Here is a 20,488-nt window from a genome sequence, read left to right as displayed (position 1 = left end):
GGTTATGCTTACCTAAGTTTGAGCCTCAGAAAGCCCAAATATAGATTTAGGGCAGCTCAAGGACATGATTAAAGCTGAAGCGTGTGGAAGAAAGAGGGAAATAATGTGAACTGCTCCTTTTTCTTCCCACCTATCCCATCAAAGCCTCTTCTCTACATTCATCCTATGGAAGAAAGCTTAACTGAACAACGTATCCCAACTCCCTCCAGAAAAAGGCAATTGGTCAGAGGTGAAAAAAAAAATTAAATAAAATCAGCAGCTGGCTTCCCTGCAGGCCATTTAGTATTCTGAGCTAGGTTAAGTCTTATTAACAAATTCAGCCTACCTGTCCCAAGAGACAAGTGTTCCTTCCTTGTAGCTATCTTCAGGAGCACCACCCTACATGATCAATATTTAAAAATATAAATTAACCGTTATGGTCCCAAAAGAAGCACTGTCAGCATTTCTATAATGAGTCAATATTGCAAGGTTCATAGTAAGCAAACTTCAAACCGAAACATGATTTAACTTGTTCTCATCCTGATTTTCCTTTATGCATAAAGCTGAAACACAAGCAAAAACATTCAACTTGGTAACTGCTTGCTAAAATTTACAAATACAGCAACGTGTATTTGGTAGAGTGAAAAGCAGAATTGATATGCTAACAAGGAAAAGCTCAACATTTCAAGCTCCTCAGCACTTCTCCACTTTACTATTGCATAGAAATCTGGCGAGTGATTCTTCCCTGTAGAAAAAAGCTGTTGATATCCAAAGGCCCAGCAAAAACAATTCAAAAATCTCCTAAAAATTGCTTTTGCCAGATTACAGCATGAACTCAGGGGCAGTTCATGCCTTTGTGTGAGAAAGGCAAGGACAAAGTAACAGTTCTCTGTTGGGGTTATTACAATGTAATTCAGCCTTTACTATAATGAGCTGTGCAATTCAGCTATGCATAAAAGTGAGCAAAGAATGTTTATAATTATATATTTATAACTATATAGCACATATTCTGCAGTATTTGGAGTCAGATACGAGCTCTTGTAAGTAGCACCAGGGAGGCAAGTTTGACACTGAACACCACCAACACCATTGTAAACAAAGTATAATGGCACATTTTCTGATACTTACAGATACCCTTGAGCTGGCTCTTACTCTGGCTACGAAGTCTTTTTCTTTCTCAGCAGCTTGCCTTTGGAGTCTTTGGAAATTCGTTAGTGCTGTGGTGAACTCCCCCACAAGACGGTCTTTCTGTATTTTTCTTTGACGCTATAGGAGAAAAAATTTTACCAAGTCAAATGAGCTCCAGCTTTTCAAGGCGCTGACATTTCCAGGCTGCTCAATGCTAAGGCATATACTAATTTTTTTCTAAATAGGTGTAAGGGAAGGCTGTCTACAAAACCATTTGCAACTGCATGGACAAACTTTCCTTCCCTCTAGGATCACATAACTGCACAATTTTAGGCAGTTAAAGAGGAAATCAATGTATTTATTTTCATTTAACAGTTGGAAGTGAGAAATGGGCAGGAACAAGAAAGCTTCTACCTTCCTTATTATCTGTTGATTATAAAATCTACTGTTTAAGCAAAGGTGACTAAATGGGGGGAAAGGTGCAGAAAAGAAAGAACATGGCACTTCACATATATTTTACATAAATTCTGGAAATACATATCAAGCTCCATCCAGAAGTAGATTCACATTCTCCCTTAAGTGCTTAAGAACTGGTACAAAAATACCTGTCCTAATCTTTCAAGCCTTTTTTTTTTTTTTTTAGATGTAGGGAAGGGAAGAGGAATACTGGGCACTCAGGAGAGCCTTTGCCGTATTTCCCTAATTGTATCAATCCTTTCTTCCAAATTTATGCGAGGCTATAATTTACCATTCATCAACCTGTCGCTTATGCATCTCATTGGGAGGTACCTTTGAAGAGGATGCTCATGATAAAAGGAGTAAAATTAAACAATAAAACATCTCACTGCCAACTTTTCAGCTCCAAGATAAAGAAATAGAGAAACCATTAAAATAAAAAACATACTTTGCCTGAACTAGAGGTTATACACCAAGGCCAAGTTTTAACACCCCTGTTAGAAATTCACAACTCAACAGGATGAGTACACGTAAATAATGGCTTGCCATTTGAATTCAGTATTTCAGGATAATCTGTTTCTCTAAAGGCTCTGTGGTAACCAGTCACAGAGCAAGCACATTGTTTGAGCGACAATAACCTGAATCCATGTTTCCTGAGCTCCTGTTGCTCTTCCCTTACTTAAATGACAAATTTCACTAGGATAAGAAACCCCAGGATGGCAAGCAGGAGTGTGTTAATGACAATAGCCACTTTGTGTTACCTCCTGACAAGATTTTACACAGACCTGGGAAATAAGCAGTTTAAAGACTGCACAAGTTGTTTCAGTAACAGGTCCTGTCCACTCCCCTTAAGAAAGGAAAAGCCTGCAGACAAGACACAGCACAAATGCTGATCTGAGTGACGCAGAACAGACCTACTGTGCGTAATCAAATTATTCAGACAGTGGGTGAACAGGTCTGACCACCTGCCCTGCAAGCAGTTCTGGTGCACAGCTCCTCGACCCTGGACACAGTCAGAGCACCTGAGAAGTCAGACTTAGCGTCACTGACACAGATTACAAAGCGCACAGAGACCTGAAATCACAGGCACAGCACACTGCCTTGATTCCTACCATGTCAATCAAACTACCTTAATTCCTGAAAAACAAAAAAAACCCGGCTTTGGAACAAGTCTGGACTGCAACGAAATATTCTTACATTGTAAGTGTCCCTGTTGGGTAAATGTGTTGACTAACTAAACAGCGCTTTGAAAGCCTGCTGAGGAGCACAAAAATAGGCATGCAGAACTGAAGTCACTCAAACACTCTACATGAGCCAACATGATCATCAAACAAACCACGCTCCTTGGTTTTATACCTGTTCACTTGTTGCAGGTAGAGATCCAAACTCCTTAATGTATTTGTCAGTCTCTTTGGCAAGCTGGTTGGTGTATTGCTGCTTCTGCTGCCTACAACCAAATGCAAAGTTTCATTAGAGACCATTGGGTTACTTCGTTCAAATTCTGCCGATTTTCAGAAAAGCAGCAGTACAAAATGCCTCTCTGAAGTGCATGAAGTCATCTTTATTCTGTTCTTCACTGTGAAGACATGACAAAAGGCATTACACCATTGATTTCAGGTGGGACAGATGCTGAAGAACATGTGTTCTTCAGTGTGACAGCATCTCATTATTCACCTTTCTTTCTTCCCCTGCCACCGAAGTTTCTTCAATTTTCCTAATGCACAGCAATATGTTTCTAGTTATTATAAATATGCTTTTCATAATCATTTTGAGGTTAACAATAGTTGGAAACATCTGGTCACTTCTGAGTTCAGAAAAAATGCAGAAAAGACCAAGTGTTTTTCTGTGCGGAAGAACATACCATGGCTTGAATATAATTCTGATACCATAGTGCATGAAAGGTCAATTCCTGGGAGTTACTGGGAAGCTTATCCAAAGAGATCTATATTCTCCCACAATACAATAGCTGCAAATTTGGCTGAAAGCTTCACTATTTACTAATTACTTTAACAGTGCTTAAAAAAGAGCCTCCTCTTCAACAGCATTGCACTTTTTTTGGTTTGCTTTTTTTTTTCTTTTTTTTGGTCTCTGATTCTGATATTATCACACACTCACATTTTCATATTTTTTCCTGGAGCAACTCAAACTCTTCACCTGCTTTTACATCCTCCTCCCCAATGCATATGAAAAGATTTTATCTGGAAAGCTATTAGAAAACAACACCAATATTTAAAATAATCAAATGACTCTTCAGATACATACCAACATAAAAGGAAGGGCCAAACATTCAGACAAGTGAAAAATGGACAATGAAAACTCAAGGAAGCTTACTACATATACTGCCTCCAGAAAGGGACTGGAATGTGTCCTTCACAACAGGTTTTGTGAATTTATGCCAAGATCCTGTCTGGTTATTGCGTAAACTCTATATGCTGCCCTTCCCCTATTCAGAGTCACCAGTAGGACATCCACTGTGGATGGTACTTGGCTGATGTTATGGGCGCTGAACTCATGCTATTAGAAAGCAATTTGGCTGTTCACACGAAAGGAAGGTGTCGCCTTCGGTCCAACACATGCCTGTGCCTCCTATTCAATGGTCACAGTGCAGCATTAACCACACTGAGGATGCCAACTCTCTTAGTCACAGGGCTGGCACAACACTCTGCTTATGTGCCTTTAGGATCCTAAGATTAATTCACTAAAGGAGTTTAATGGAAAAAAAAAAACAAAACATACTGACTCCTCAGACTGTGCAGAGAAGTGGAGAGCTGCTGACTGTCTCTGCTAGTGGCATATTAATGAAAATTCACCTTCATGTGACTGAACTACCACACAGCATCTGCCTTGGAGCCTTATTTCACTTTAGCTATTTTAGTATTTCTGGTATATATTTATTCTGTAATGTTATCCCTTACTGTAGCTTTCATCACTAAAAAGGTAGTCCCCTCTCTCACCCAGTATCACAACTCACAAATCTCTCCCCAGTATATTCATTACCTTGTGAAAATCACACAGACAGATTTGAATTGTTGACTGGAGTAGAGGTGTGCAAATGTTTGTGATATTATTTTTTGGTCCTGCCACTTTCCCTTTGCTGGTATACAGCATAAGTTTTATAAATTTACTGATACTGCAGGCAATGTACACAGGAAAATCAGTTGACTATAGTTTACAGATTGTGATTCTCTATACTTTCTTTTCTTGGTGAGATCAAGAACTCTGCCTAACAAAAAACCACCACATCACCTACCAGGAGATTGTTTACAATGCAATGAAATTAAACGTTGTCATGTGAAGTACTCACAGCTGTTGCTTCAACTCAGGCGTGTCCTGCGGTGTTCCAAGCTGATGTAGTATTCTTTGTATTTCGGCAGCTGTTTGTGAAGAGGAAGAGAACTTTTAATGGGACACAGACAACTCTCACTTAATTTTATGCACTTTTGTTTGACAATTCTAGAGCCATAAAAGTTGACAGAAACTGATACTCAAAACTTTTTCAACCTACTGCAAAGATTCCGCTGAAGAAGTCCCAGAACATTTAGTGAATGGTTTTTGCCCAGGGTTTCTTATAAAGGTAATATATTAACGTGTTTAGGTAGTAGTAAGTATAAATCAGGCCTTTTAATATTTTTAAAATAAGCAGCACAACTCTGGTTTAATGATATTTTACATGTCATTTTGGAAAGCCATACAAAAAACTGCCATGACATAGTCATACACAAATATTTCAGAACCAGTGCATTAATGAAAAGACAGCAACAAAGCATTTGTGGGCTTACAGTACATTAAAAAAAAAAAAAAAAAAGTCAGATGTCCAGATTTTAATTGTAATTTTGATATCTTCACATTTTTAAATGTGGGATATAAACCACCAGTGGTTTTTTAAGTGTGTTTAATAAAATCTATTAGTTCTGAACTGCAAAATATGACACATCATCTGAGCCTTATTTTCAGCTTAATATATTTTACTGTCACATGTAAAAGTAAGGAGAAAAATGGACAGACACTGCAAAACTAATATCCTAAATGTGCTTTATCTCAGCTTAACACCCTCACATCTCCTAAAATGAACGCATACATATGCAAAATAACTTATTTTTGCTTGACCTCAGCTAGGAGTAGACTTGTCCCTGTATTCAGTGGCCCTCTCCAGGCAGACTGGTGTACCACACAGTCAGTAGAAAATAAGACGGTATGACAGTATGTGGGATCCTTGCTTTAATAGCACACCTTTTTTTTTTTTTTTTTTTTTTCCCCTAAATATAGTTAAAATTGCAGCAAATGGCATCTCTAAGTAGTGAATAAACACATTTTAAAAAAAGTTACCTTTCCATATTTACCATGGAAGAGATCTACAACAGACAGAACTTCAGTTACAAGGAGACAGTTACATGTGAGATTTGTTAAGCAGTTAAATAAAACTGGAATTCCTGAAAACATTTTTAGTAATGGTAGTAATTTGAATCTTTGTTTCATAGCAAGTCCCCAGTGAATTAGATTATATTGGATTTTCTACACTGCTTTGCGTAATGTCCCCATGTCAACAACTGCTATAGTAAATTCCTGCTGTGCACACAGAGGTAACGAAGGTATCAAAAACTTAGTACCTAAGTTTCGCATGAGGTAATAATGAAACACTTTAAAGCAGAAATCTTTGGGGGGATTGAGCGTACACAAGCTACTGTAAGAATTACTGAGGTGAACAGCAGTATAAGATGGGTTTCACACAACTTCTATTTTAATTTTTCAGAAAATCAGTAAAACATGAGTGAAAATGTTTGAATTTTGCCTACGGTCGCCAGCTGCTGCCGAGCACCAGCCCTTCCCTGGCTGGGGGGATTCTCTCACCTGCTGGGGCCAGGAGCCCCAACACATCCTGATAAATACCCACTCTGGGTCATTAAGCCTTCTTTTTATGTTTGGTATAATGCATTGTTTTAAAACAAACAAAAAAGCAACTGTCTGGTGTTACCTTTGGAATTCAACAGTGTGAAGTTTTAACATATGTAAAACCAAATACAAATTAACCCGAAGTTTTGTTTGTTCAAAGACAGGCTCTCCTCTGATTCAGAGACAAGATGCTCAGTTATTCTGCTTTTGTTTTTACAGGGAGAAAAACAGAACAAAACCAACTACAGGCGGGTTAACAGCGGGTTTGCAGACGGAAAAAGGCTCCGTGTGTCCTACCGCCACCTAGAGATACATTGTTTAACTGCAAATTAAGAAAATAAGGTTTGTGTTTTAAATAAAGGCTCTCACATGAAAAACTCTCTAAAACAAAGCCTATACTTAAAATATTTGCATTCTAAGTTAATTAGATTTTCATCCTGCTTCTAAAACTGAACACAAGTAGATAGTTGAGGGTAAATTAAAAGTCAGAACAGAGTAATCAGTCAGTTATACAAATCCAAGTAAAAGGGTTCATCCCAGTTTAACTCTTGTGATTCAATAATTCAGTACAAAATTAAAACAACTTTTACCAAGAAGTCTGTAGGTATGCATCAAAATTGCCAAGTGCTAATGGGTTTTCCAACCTCAAGGGGAAAAAATGAAGCAACAAACAAACAAGGACTGAACTGTCACAAATTTTTCTGGGTTTCCTGTAATTTAGCATTTTGCACCTTAAGCTTTCACAGTAAGGATATTATTTAGAAAGAAATGGCATTTCTCTTTTCAGTTTTTTTTTTGTTCATGCGTTTCTTATTCAAGTCAGCAAACAGAAAAAAGGCAGAGCAGTAAATGTAATTTTTTGCCAATGGTCTTCAGCAGCACTCCTGAAGCTGTCTTCATAAAAAACCAACCAACCAAACAAAATCAAGTTGGTAGGACCAGTATAACACAGGAAGCAGAGAAGATGACATTCCTGAAATCTTGATTTACAGTACATATCAACGAGTTGATGAGTTAAAGAAATCCATCCTTTGTGCTCCTTGATATTAATATACCAGCTAAAAAAAAATATTTCTTATACAGCCTAGTAATTCATTTGGCTTTTTTCATCATTTTGTTTGTTTATTTTTCAGACTTCTTACTGTAGCTACTACTTGCTCAAACATTTTATATGATAATATACAAATAATAACAAAACTACCTAAACCACAGGCGTTTGTCCAGACTCACAAACTCATACAGCTTTATTGATAAACAGAAAATTTAAAATAGGCTTCAAGACATTATCACTTGGATCACAGGGGTGATGCGTCTTGTTACCTCACATTTACACATAGAGACATTACAGAATTTGATTCAAAGCAAGAACTGGCTTTGAAACTTCTTAGACAGAAGTCAATATCTCTTCCTTTGCTCGAAGGAAAAGCAGGGTAGCCTTAGCCTCTCCTCCTGAAGGCAAGACTGTAGAAACATCTCTGCTGGCTCCCTCCACTGCCGCATTTGGGAAACAAGCATGGAGATGATCTTGGAAGAGGGAAAGCAAAGCCACTGGAAACCTGGGGTTACTTTTCATAAACAGAGGTCCCTAAATTCCTGGCTTCACTGCTGATGGTGCTATTTAGAGGAGCACTGCCTCCCTCGTTTAACCATCCTTTCACCTCTGTGCAGGGAGTTCAGGTTGGCACATACAAGTACATGGCACATGCTTTGGTACCTCTCAATCCATCAGTAACACTCAAGTGTCCCAGAGAACCAAAGGCATAGGCCCAGCTCACAAAGTCCTAGCTCTGCACTTCCAACATACCGGTAACAGTCAGGGACCAAAGATCAGAGTACAGTTTTGATAGGTTCCTAGGTTACCTCACCCTTTATCGTTTTTCCTTCCCCACTTCACAGTTCTTCCAGCTTCTCAAGGAGCTCTGAAAGATCAGAGTTAACACAACTACCAGAGGTCTCTCCTGTTCTTCTGGGCATCACCAATTCTGTAAAAGAGCCTGACTGGATCTTGTGTACAATTTTAATCTATTTCAGTGCAAAGTCTCACACTTTAGCTCAGCTTCCTTGAGTACGTACAGCTAACAGCTGGACTTTGCTCAGGAGCTGCAGAAGGAAACACACAGCGTGCACACAGGCATTCTTCACCAAAGTCACTGGGATATGGCAACAGCCTCCATCAGAGGCATGCCAGCTCCTGCAGCCACTTCACAGAATCGTAGAATCACAGAATGTTAGGGATTGGAAGGGACCTCAAAAGATCATCTAGTCCAATTCCCCTGCCGGAGCAGGAACACCTAGATGAGGCTACACAGAAAGGTGTCCAGGTGGGTTTTGAATGTCTCCAGAAAAGGAGACTCCACAGCCCCCCTGGGCAGCCTGTTCCAGTGTTCTGTCACCCTCACTGAGAAGAAGTTTCTTCTCAAATTTAAATGGAACCTCCTGTGTTCCAGTTTGTACCCATTGCCCCTTGTCCTATCATTGGTTGTCACCGAGAAGAGTCTGGCTCCATCCTCGTGACACTCACCCTTTACACATTTATGAACATTAATGAGGTCATCCCTCAGTCTCCTCTTCTCCAAGCTAAAGAGACCCAGCTCCCTCAGCCTTTCCTCATAAGGGAGATGCTCCACTCCCTTAATCATCTTTGTGGTTCTGTGCTGGACCCTCACTTCTACAGTGAAGATCAGGGTAGGTGTTGCATATAATGAAAATCAACACCTCTTTCATGGCTCATACTGCAACCCTGCTAGAGCAGCATCTGGCCAGCTGTGGGCTGTCAGTGAGCCACCGCAAGAGGCCAGTCCCCGTCGGGAACCGGGCAGCGCAGTTCCCTGGTGGGAAGCTGAGTGTGCGATACCATGCAAGCAAAATGCATTTTCTCCAAGCAAAAGAATCTTACTTATTCTTCCTGAAAATGAGTTTTGTATTAGAAAGAAGCAACACTGTATTAGTAAGAAGACTTTCCACTTCTTTGCAGCATTCCTTATCTCTCTCTCATAATATATAACTATCAGCTGATGAAAGCTACTCGGCTACTCTCAGACCAGTCACATGCTCAGGAACAGGTCAGACATGGTTAATGATGAGCCAGAAAAACAATTAAGACCTAACCTGTATTCCTACAGAGAAAATTATTTAACAGTCAGCTCATGTTTACTTTTACTAAGCCAAGCAGTGGTTTCTTTTCTAGTCAGTGGAAACTCTCTTTCTACTTAAAGGGAACAAAAAAAAAAGTTGGGACAGAACAAAAAATAGTAATACTGTCTCTCCCAAAAGGCCTCCTTTTCTCTACATGAGTTACAGAAGTGTTGAGATTTACAGTGGAAATGTTTACATTTTTTAACAGGTAGAAATATTTGAGAAACATGTTCTGGCCAGATCTGCAATATGTACTATGTTTCCACAGGTAAAAACATATTTCACGTATTGGATCACATATTAGCCTTGCTTAACAGTTTGCTGTTAGCTGTCTGGGAAAGAAAAAAGTTTCAACTCCTTTCTCCTCATTCTCTTGTTTTTCAGCCAGGTCTGCAAAGCTGTTCCATTACCAGAAGTAAATCTATGTTGACATAACTGCTTGTTCTGCTCCTTGAACGTGAAAATGTTTAAGATCACACAGGAAGTTTCAAACTCAAAATAAAGATACAAATGTCTAAATTAATACAATGAAGATCAAAACGTAAACAACTTCTTGTCTCTAAGAATACAGGAGCAAACAATGTTGTCCCCAATAGAGAACCAGTAAACACCATACAAGTTCTAACACCATAGTCTTACTATAGGAGAAAATGTGAAAAAAGTCCCAAACCCTTCAGTAAAATCTTAACGTTTGAAAGGCAAATAATTAATTAAAAGGAGAGATATGAAGACTTGGCTGTAGGTCACCCACCTCCTCTGGCAGGGCTGAGAAGTATCGAAGCACCACATTCATCCCCAGCATGAGACAAGAGAAACTGAGGATGGTCTCTGGAACACTTACCAGTAAGTCCAGCTACAGGAGAGACGCTTTCCCACGTTACCTGCAATTAGCTGTCTCCCTACTTCAACCTCCATTCTATTTAAGATTTGGAAAACCAAATTTTAAACCCCCAAATGGCTATGGCCTAGCTTGTTGCAGCTCTATAGCTGGAGAGTGAGGTGAATCCTCATGTAATCCACAGAGTTCTAAAAATAAGGCCAAAACACAGAAGCATGAAATTGAGAGGAAAAAATACATTTAATGAGTGCTGCTTATTACCTCTTCGCAGCCTGGAACCTTACTCGGATCACACAAGACTGCACTATAGCCATGCAGCAGCAGTTTCCTTCAGACCCCCCACATTGCCTGGTTTCATAAAAGCCCGGGGTTGATGCTCCCACAGGAAATGCGGCACCCACTGGGTGTGCTTGGAAAAACACCAGCAGCAACAGGAACACCAAGCACGAGGACATCGTACTGCAGAGAACAAGAACCAGCTAAGCAGGCAGGGCGAGTACAAGGAAACCTGCCTTACAGAACAGCAAGGCTTTGGGACCTGTCACAGGACTAAGGTGCAGAGCACTGAATATTAACTGTGATGGTGAGAGTCCCCCTGCTCCATCCACCATCTTTTACTTAAAAAGAGACACACGGGGTTTTAGTCAGTGCCTAAGGTTGACAGGACTAAAACTAACAATGGGGATTTAAAAGCCATTGATTTTCAGACTTTTTTGTAGCTCCTGAGCCCAAGTAGAATACAAAGAATCAGCAAAGTGTTTCTTGGTGTGCACCAAACACAAAGTCTGCTCCATGTGAGGCTCAGGCTGAGCTATGGCTTCGTATGGCAAATAAACAGTGTATGTAACACCAGCACAGTCACCACTCAGAAATGCTTCAAAGGCCTTAACCATGCTGCCACCAGTTGGATAACTATGAAGAAATCTCCTCCTTTTTTCCAGCTGAACAAATGAGTCACCAAACAGCACATCCAGTTACAGAAGTTGTGTGGAATCTAATAAACTTCAGAGTCACTTCAGAGCAGGTTACTGGAACGGAATAATTATTTATAAAATTTACACCAATTCAAACTGCTTTTGCCTGGAGATGGCAGGCTTCCTCAATTTATTTAAATTTAATTCAGTGTGTTTTCCTTCTGCACTTTAATTGAAAATACTTGACTAAAAATGGACAGACACTGCAGAAAACATTCCTGGATCAATCTTTCATAAAAGTTGTGACATACAGCAACCTAATGTAGTTGTAATAAATACAGCACATTGGAATTTACTGTATGAGTTTAAGTACCTCTTTAAAGCTACTAGTGTAGTTCATACTCACTGGAGATTTTAAATAAATCACAGTGCTGCTGAGCTGTACACCTTACTATTCCTACTTCAACCAAGTGTGACAGTTCAGTAGTGGAATCAAATCCAGGACGCCAGTCAAAAGACCCCAACTTAGTAAAAAGCAACCCCACATGCAACAGCTCACTTAATTGGAATCAAGGAGAAAAATCCAACAGAATTGACCTGGAATAGGTAATAAAGTACCGTACAGAAGCTCTGAAATGTAACTATCTAGAGATAGGAAGGAACATGAGGCCCCTGGCCACATCCCTGCCCCTCTCTGCTGCAAAGGTAGGCTGTTTTGCAAAAGTTCTCTAGTCTACCTGAGTCCATTCATACTTGCTCCACCACCAAAAGCAACAGTTGCAGACAAAATTGTGGATTTCTTCACTGGTCACTTTACTATTTGCAAATTGCACAGTACTTTTACAATTGTTATTTAAACCGCTCTTAAACTAAGATGCCTTCGTTTACAGAGCTCTTGCCACCCCACCTTACCCAGACTAGTTAACTAAGGTAATGCAAAACAGTGTAGGACAAGGAAAAATTCTGCCTTTTCTGCACATACTAGCGCAAATAGCTGGCTGGGGTGTACATGGGAAACCCATTTTTCACTCTATTCTGCGGCTAACATAAATAAATCCCTGCCCCTCTTGTGTAATGTCATCTACGGAAGACACTGTTTCATACGTCATTTTCCACGGAACTAAAACATTTTTAACAAACAAGACAAAACACAGAAAAAAATATTCACAAAACTCTTCAAATTCAGAAAAAAATCTGCAATGCATGATACCTTAAATATATATGCTACTTTACACAGGAAAAAAGCCTTTAGGAACAGCATGCAAATAATTCAGGCCTGAAGTTTTCAAAAATAGTTTATTTCATTTCTAAAAGAACCGTGGGCTCTATGACTTCACCTCCTTAAAGAAAGACAGGCATTTAGAAAAAAAACCAAATATTTGAATTCCTCCTCCTATTATCCTTCATATTCAGGTTATAAATTGGATAGAGCAGATTCACATTCAACTCCTCAGCCTTGGAAAAACCCACTAAATAGAATGTGGAAGACGATAGCGGTGCTTAAAATCCCTAATAAAACAGCCTGTTCCAGATTTCACCAAAACTTCATCCTAGATCCAAGAAACCTTCCTGACAACAACAACAATAATAAATTGTTCCAACTAGTAGGTTCCCACAAACTTAAATTCTGCTTAATTGTAGCTTAATTGGGAATTTCTGACAATATCATCATTGAAAGTCTCAACAAACTGTACTGTATGCTTATTTGCTTTAAAATCACACCTGTATAAAACCATGCTTTAAATATAGACAGAATATAATCTTATTCTCTTACAGGCTCTGATTTCAACAGCTCAGTGATTTCATTTACTTTTAACTCGTTCATCTGTACCCTTCTTCAGCTAAAGAATAATGATGCAAATCTGTTGTTTCTACAAACATAGTGGCAAACACAGTTTTTCACGGATGTTTCAGCTGCTTTTAGCTGAACATTTTAGCTACCTACCAGGCTTCAACCACAACAAAAAGGCATATATTAGAACTCTAATATTCTTCACAGTTTTTTCTGTGTTGATGATTTTCTGCAGCTACATAAAGTCAAAGGGAAAGTCATATGATTGATGTAATTCGACTCCCACTTGAACAAAATTCAAGGAAAATACTGGTTTACAGAAAACTTTGGATGCAACAGAAATTGGATAAACTTGCTGTCACAAGAGAGGTAGCACATGACAGAGGGATCTCTGCTGGCTGAAGCTGACCTTCTGGGAATGTGCTCTCTATGAATTGAAGCTTGTGCTACCCAAATGAACAGAAAAGAAAGCAAGAGCCCTTATGAGAAAGAATCTCTCAAAGCCAGGCAGACTCCCTCTAGCCATATGTGTATTGAGGCTACTGAATTTTGCTTTAATTTTATTATCTTGCAGCATGCAGAACATACATTTCTCCAGCTGCGCTGATTTTCAGTGTGCATGAACAAGTCAAAATATCACTGACCTTGCCAATACTGAGCAAGGGTAGATTATGTCATTCTTACTGACTTTGCAACTACCACTTCACAAAATCCTGCTATGACCTTTCTAACCTAGAGAAGCTGGGAAAGGAGAAGTAGGGAGGGAATATGAATGCCTCACTTCAGTTAGTGTAGGTTCTGTAACTGTTTGATTACAGTCTGCAAATCTGAAATTCTCTAAAACTCAAAGATAATTTATTTTACCACTGACAAGCTTTGTTGTGTGTTCCCAAGCAAAAGGCAGCTCCTGAAGCCTGGTTTAAGATGCCAGTGGAGACACGATAGTTTTTATCTTACTTGTATCATTCCTGCTTCTTTTCTTGGATTGCACTGTGTGATATATTTGGTAGCTACAAAGAAAACATTAGGAGCAAAGGAAAACAAAGGCATACGAATCTGCTTCCTCAATGACCCACACATGGGAGAGAGACTTGAGAAGTAGTATGTGGGGGGAAGAAAAAACACAGCTGGTTACTTCTGCTTGCACAGTTCCTGTCAGAGACACGAGTCAAATCTTTCCAGCTGAGTAGAAGAGGCCACTACTCCTCTAACCATACCCTTCCTACTCTTGTAACTGGAGTTGTCCCTGTAGATTAATTCAACTCCCATTTTGCTCTCTCTTGGGAACATCTTTAGACAAAATGCTTTTCCTCTTTTTGCTACACACAGATAATCAGTTATTTAAAATGCAGAAAACTGTCAGATTTCAAAGGACTGCTCCCCCTCATCTTCACAGTTGTAAGAAGTCTGAAATCAACGTATTTTAAAGCTTTTAAATCCAGCTGTTTGTTTCTTTTACTGATTCTACTTCCACCTTTCCATTTGTTGAAAGATCAGATTTGCTATTTCTTTTTCTAGAAGAGGAAGAGGAAAAATAAAGGAAAAAAAAAATACAACATGGACTCAGTGCTCTCATCATGCTAGGCATATCCCTAGTATTGTGAATTGACATACCCAGTAGGAATACAGATTTGTAAGCAGGCAGGACTTGTTTTGTCACAAAGAAATATTTTTTGCTAGCTCATCTTGTTTCTGTGCATCACACTCATTCCTTGTCTATCCAGTTGCTGTAAATGAGTGATCAACAGGAAGTATTTCAAGGAAATATTGAAGGAATTTCTCTCAAGTCAATAGCAGCTGCCATTAAGCTGCCACAGAAGTGAGAGTGCAACCTATGAAACCCAGTTCTGGAACTACTGCTCCTTTAGTAAACACTGATAAAAACACCTTGATAGTAGGTTATCCATCTGCAAAGCCCAGAAAGGCTTGAGCTCCACAACCTGCATCGTTCCTTATACTATGTTCTCTATATACCTGTTCGTCATGTTCAGAAAGCCAAGGACAAATCTCAACCATCTTTAAATTCGTATTTCAAAAGTCCAATAGAAAGTGTGTCATCTAGATTTTATAAGTAGGTATCAGATAGGCCTGGAATGAGAATCAGAGTTACTCTGGACCAGATTCCAGATAAGACAGACTTTCATAATCACAAACAAAACTGTCTTACTCTATTAATCTCACCCGGAAAACCAGAGTATCTATACAACTCCAGGTTAATCAAAAAGATTTCAAATGTGTTGACACATCTCTCAAATGCAAAGCATTTCTGGACAGAAGTGCAAAATCAAGTCAACTGTTTAGAAGGAAAAACATGGATTTGAGGTCAAGACTCCTGTTTCTCTCCCCCTCCCTCCCTAACCGAGATCACAAGTTGTAGTCTCAGAGAGACCTGTTCAGTAGCTGACTAGCTCTACAGGTCCTTAGGTTTGCAGGTTTCTGCCCATTTGGTGTGGAAGTTCCTGCAGCTCACACCTTCACACAGAAAGCTAGACAGCTGGACAGGTACTACACCTGGTAACAAAACAATTGGAGAAATGTACATAAGCCCTTAGAGAGCTCAGTCCAGGAAACATGTTCAGCATGCCTCTAGTATCCAGATCCTCAGAACATCTGCCAGAAGAAAATGGACTACAACAGTAACTGAGTGATTACAGTTCAGTCAGATCTACAGAAAAGCAAGGGATAGAATCCAGCTGTGCATCTGCCAGTCCTAGAGAAGTGCCTGGCTGGAGCTTTTGAGGGGAAAGCTCCTGTTTCTGAAGCCATGCAATAGCAGGGCTAAGAAAGATTGAAACTTGGGTCTTGGAATGGCAGAGGCACCCACTTGTTGCTCAGATTTCAGCCCTGTAAATTTCAAAATGGGAAGGAGTGCAGATGTGCCGTGTCTCCTATCTAAGCCTGGGCAGTTTGCGTTTAGTATGCCTCATTTGTCACGAGAGGAAGGGACATAGAGCAAAAGCAAGAGAGTAGATGGAAGAGGCAGGCTGAGACTAAGGACTTGCTGAGTCCAGCACAAGATGGTTAATTATGTTCAATATTCACAGTGCTCCACTTGCAACCATTGATTTCGCTTTACATTTTCACCTGACAACCAAGACTTCTTTTGTGCATGTTGGAGTCTCAGTGTCTGTCACAGGTTGACAGGTGTCTCTGGAAGGCAGAGTTGGAAGTCACAAGACTGAATTCACTGAGCAAAAGGGCTTTTACAGAGCCAGTTTGTTAATTTTAGGTTGAGGAAATACAACCCTGCTGTACAGAAACTTCCCAATAATGTAAAATTAACATTTTTTTCTTCCTGTCTGTTGAGTTATAAATAAATTATTTGGGGAAGAAAATGCAAAATGTAGCTGAAAAACTAGACAAAAGCTCAATCAGTGTCATCTGTGCTACAAATACAAACATCTAAAACTTGCCTGGCAAAACAGAGATTAGAGTTTTAATAAAAACTCAAATACTTAACTGATCAGAATTAATTTGAAGTTTTAATACTAATAAAATACCAATTTCTACATGCACAGTATGTGCTCCACAACATTAAAAACATGCATGCCAAAATCCAGCCATATGCTGTCCACCGCTAGCTCCGTTCTGATGAACGCTATACTTTGTGTAATTTGTGAGATCAAGTTGTATTTGCTCTATATATACACACACATATTAAAAACATAATGGAAAATGAGGAGAAAAGGAAAAGGACTGAAAACCCTAGCAGCCTAACTTACCTTTAACTTGAACATCCCAGTCAATTGGCATGAATCTAAGCACAGGTATATTGAAACTTGCACAATCTTATTTTCATGTCAAATGTGTACTTCCAAGGGCAAGTTGCAAGGCCAAAACTTCATCCCTGCTAAATAATTCCAGCTCCAGTAAATATTTAATGCAGTCCTTGCTTAGCAAACATCTCAGCCTATCATCTTAAGGTGCCGCATAAACAGCCAGGACAAAAATGGCTTATTACCAACAGCCACCTTACTAATTCTTTATTCATTTGGTGAGTACAGAGTGACACTATACTTTCCCAGGATAGATCACTGCCATACATACAAAGGACTGGACCTACTGTGTAAGGTGCCACAAACCTGTCAAATGAACAGATGAAGTCAAAGAGTGAATTCCCATGAACGACTCTGTAAACCTCACCTCAAACTGGGGGCACGACAATTATTAAAGTTTTATATAAAACATGCATAAATGCAACTTACAGCATTGTGTGATCTTCTGGATGTTAGAAGTTATGCGTTGGGCTAGTTGATTAGGATCCCCAAAACCTGCACCGTACGACATGGCTGAGCAGATTTGTTGTCAAGATCATCCACAATGGGAACAAGTCAGACAGTCTCCACCTAGTAAAGACAACTAAACCCCCCCACCACCAGAAAAGAGAGTTATGTCTTGGTCATTGATTTACAATGGTCTTCATCATCTTAAAGAAGAACACACAGGAAAAGATTAAAGAAAACTCCATAAACTGATGTTTACCCTCTCCAAAAAAAACCACAGTACTTCAAAGACAGCATTTAATGGAATGCTTTCTTAAAGAAGTATTGAATAGATTATGACATCCTTTTTAAATTTCCTACAATAACTCTTACTATTAAGATTCTTGGTAATACACATGGCTTAAGATCTGCAATTGTTTAACAGCAGCTACATCACAGACACTACATCCTTTGTCAAAATTCTTACACATTTTCCCCACAGTAAGCAAAGAAAAAGTATGTATTTTCATTTGTTGTCATTCCAGAAAAATACTAGATGTTTAATCTGTCAATGTCAAATCATCTGATGATTTATGTCCCAAACCAATTATGGTTATTTCCATACCAGGTATCACCCATCCCACCGACACAACCTAGCATACATAAACCCCTGGAAAAAATCCCAGCAGATGTCACACAAGATATCAGAATGAAGGAAGCGCCTAATTCTCTCTGAACACCAAGCATCTGTATCAACTTCAGTTTTAGTAGTAATCCAGTTCTATGAATTGCCACTTTATTCTGTTTCAGTTGCTGAGTTTTTCAAGCTGAACTAATTTTTCAACAACTTGGGTAAACAAATGCATTTTTAGGGGATGTTTTTTTTTCACCCAGAACTATAATATGTTATCTAAAAAGGTCAAAATCTGACAACGCAAATACTCACAGATAAGCTTGCCCTAAAAGCACACATATATGATCACGCAGTATGTAACTACTAGAGATGTCATAGCCTGCTTTCCATCCATAAAGACCAAATTTCAGCACTAACTCAAAGATACTCTAAATCAGGGGTGTCAAACTCATTTTCACCAGGGGCCATATGCAATTTTAGGACTTCATAAATGTAGGAGTAGTCACATTCATACAGTCCTAAAATTACATTCAGTCCTTTGAAGGCAACCATGAGGCTGATGTGGCCCCTGGTGAAAATGAGTTTGAACACTCCTGCTCTAAAAGTAAGTTAACAGGACACAGCTAAGGTACATGTGCAAATCAAACTGGCAATTTGTCTGTTCTGCAGTGAGAATACAGACTAATCAAGCACCCATGCATTCAACACAATCCCACAGTTTCACCAAGGCTGTGCTTAGTCTTAACTGTATCCTTCCTGCTCTCCTGTACATCACCTTCATGGGTTCAACATTTTCACCTCACCAGTTCCCTGCACTTCCACTGTTCAACCCAAACCATGTGCCTTCCAAGCAATGTCCTGTTCTCTTGGTCTGTCAGCTTCTGGTTAACAGACACTGCTAAAACTCAATTTCAGGGAGAGAAAGAAAGCACATTTAAATGTTTAAAGAGGAAAGGAGGAAATGAAAAAGGTCAACCGATTTGTCAGGTGTGACACCAGCTGTGCTACAGTTTGCAAATTCAAGCCCTTATGAACATTAAAAAAAAAAAAAAAAAATTAACAGTCCTTGTTGCCAAATGTTCTTTTCTTTCACCTTCAAAAATGCCTGTATTAATACAGTGCAGTTACACCCCGGTTGTTTTAAAACACGATTGTTTTCTTATCTCTGTGATATGAAATGATCTCTAGTGAAGCTGTCAAGCCATTGTACTGGTCAGACACATCCCAGTGGACCTTCAGTGGGGTTACATTACCTGTGCTAGATGAGCAAGCTGCTGCTACAAGGAAGATTTTGAAATGGCTGCAGCACCAGCATCTCAGACCCTGCTTGGAGTCTTCAGGTCCTGAAGTGTCCCCTAGTAATGAACTACCTGACTGCAGATGAGGTGGCAGGGGGTCTATTTGCACTCTTCTAGCTACCTGCAGCACCATCGCCATGAGCCATGCTGGCTCTCTGCAGTGTTGTTTCCTGTCTTTGTCTGTACCACATGCAGATTCAAGTTATTTTGGGTGACAGACTGAAGCTTGAAGTCAGTCAGCCAGACATCCTAAGACCCACTTATCTGGTCCAAGGCTGGCATAACAGCCCTTGATCTTTTTGGAAACCCTAGGCAATATTGCATTGAATTTGTATTGTAAGACCAAACCCATGCTGACTTCATAGTGAATAAACGTCTCTACGCCTTGGTGTATTGGCTAAGTAAGGAAGTTCTATCAATTCAGTGGAAAATACAACCATAGGCATAAAATCCAAAGAAACCACCTAAAAGAAGTTACTTTGAAAAAATAAGATTTCTCAGTACTGTTAACATTGTTTGTAACTTTTAAAAGTTACGACTATTTCTAGACACCTTACTAGCATGCTAACTACAAACTAGCACTAGCTAAAAATACTTTTTAGTTACATATTATATCTACAATTAAAAGTTAAACATTAAAATGCAGCTACTTGGGAGAAGAGACAGCAAGAGACCAAATGACCTTGAATAAGAAGGCTACTGTTCATATTTATATTTACCAGACAGCTGCCTGCAACTCTGTTCTCAGCAACAGCATCACAATCAAGAGACAGACACAGAATATTTCATCCAAGTTTTGACAAAAGCAGTGATTGACTTCCTTTTTTTGTCTTGAAAATTTCTACAGCTAACCATACCTTTGAACAAGTTACACTGCTCTATACTGAGAAATGTACATATTGTACAATGCATAAGACCTTGAGCTTTTCAACTTTCTAGCTACATAGTTGAGCAGCCAAACACAACACATTATGAGAGGATGTTCAGATCATGGATTGCAAAACTCACAGGATAGACTTTAGCTTTTCATCTGCACATGTACATCTCTATTTGATGATACAACTCATTGCATTGACATATAAATAAATTGAGATTTACCATAAATTTGTAGAATAGCAGTGTAAATTCACAGCAGCTTTAGTCTATACAAATTCTTCCACCAGCAATACTGTTCCTGAGCATGTTGATAAAACAGGTTGGTGACAGAGTAAATTACTGGTCT

The 20,488-nt window shown here is 39.2% G+C and overlaps 1 protein-coding gene and 1 long non-coding RNA gene across 2 annotated transcripts in view; one reads left to right on the top strand and one right to left on the bottom strand.

The window, feature by feature from the left end:
• The window catches only part of LOC139827581 (uncharacterized), a 41,939-nt gene extending 28,872 nt beyond the window's left edge, over nt 1-13,067 (top strand). The window contains exons 2-3 of the long non-coding RNA XR_011738381.1: nt 6,673-6,795; nt 9,973-13,067. This is a non-coding gene — a long non-coding RNA (uncharacterized lncRNA). The remainder of the gene's footprint in view (nt 1-6,672; nt 6,796-9,972) is intronic.
• Nucleotides 1-20,488, bottom strand: part of STX7 (syntaxin 7) — a 32,008-nt gene that overhangs the window by 6,955 nt on the left and 4,565 nt on the right. Inside the window, exons 2-6 of the mRNA XM_065835342.2 lie at nt 17,338-17,491; nt 4,868-4,937; nt 2,920-3,010; nt 1,108-1,245; nt 326-378 (exon numbers count right to left, since the gene is read on the bottom strand). Coding sequence (XP_065691414.1) covers nt 326-378; nt 1,108-1,245; nt 2,920-3,010; nt 4,868-4,937; nt 17,338-17,419 — 434 coding nt within the window. The 5' untranslated portion in view covers nt 17,420-17,491. The remainder of the gene's footprint in view (nt 1-325; nt 379-1,107; nt 1,246-2,919; nt 3,011-4,867; nt 4,938-17,337; nt 17,492-20,488) is intronic.

This window comes from Patagioenas fasciata, chromosome 3, assembly GCF_037038585.1.
Source record: "Patagioenas fasciata isolate bPatFas1 chromosome 3, bPatFas1.hap1, whole genome shotgun sequence".
Lineage (NCBI taxonomy): Eukaryota > Metazoa > Chordata > Aves > Columbiformes > Columbidae > Patagioenas > Patagioenas fasciata.
This window is presented reverse-complemented; position numbering and strand designations above follow the sequence as displayed.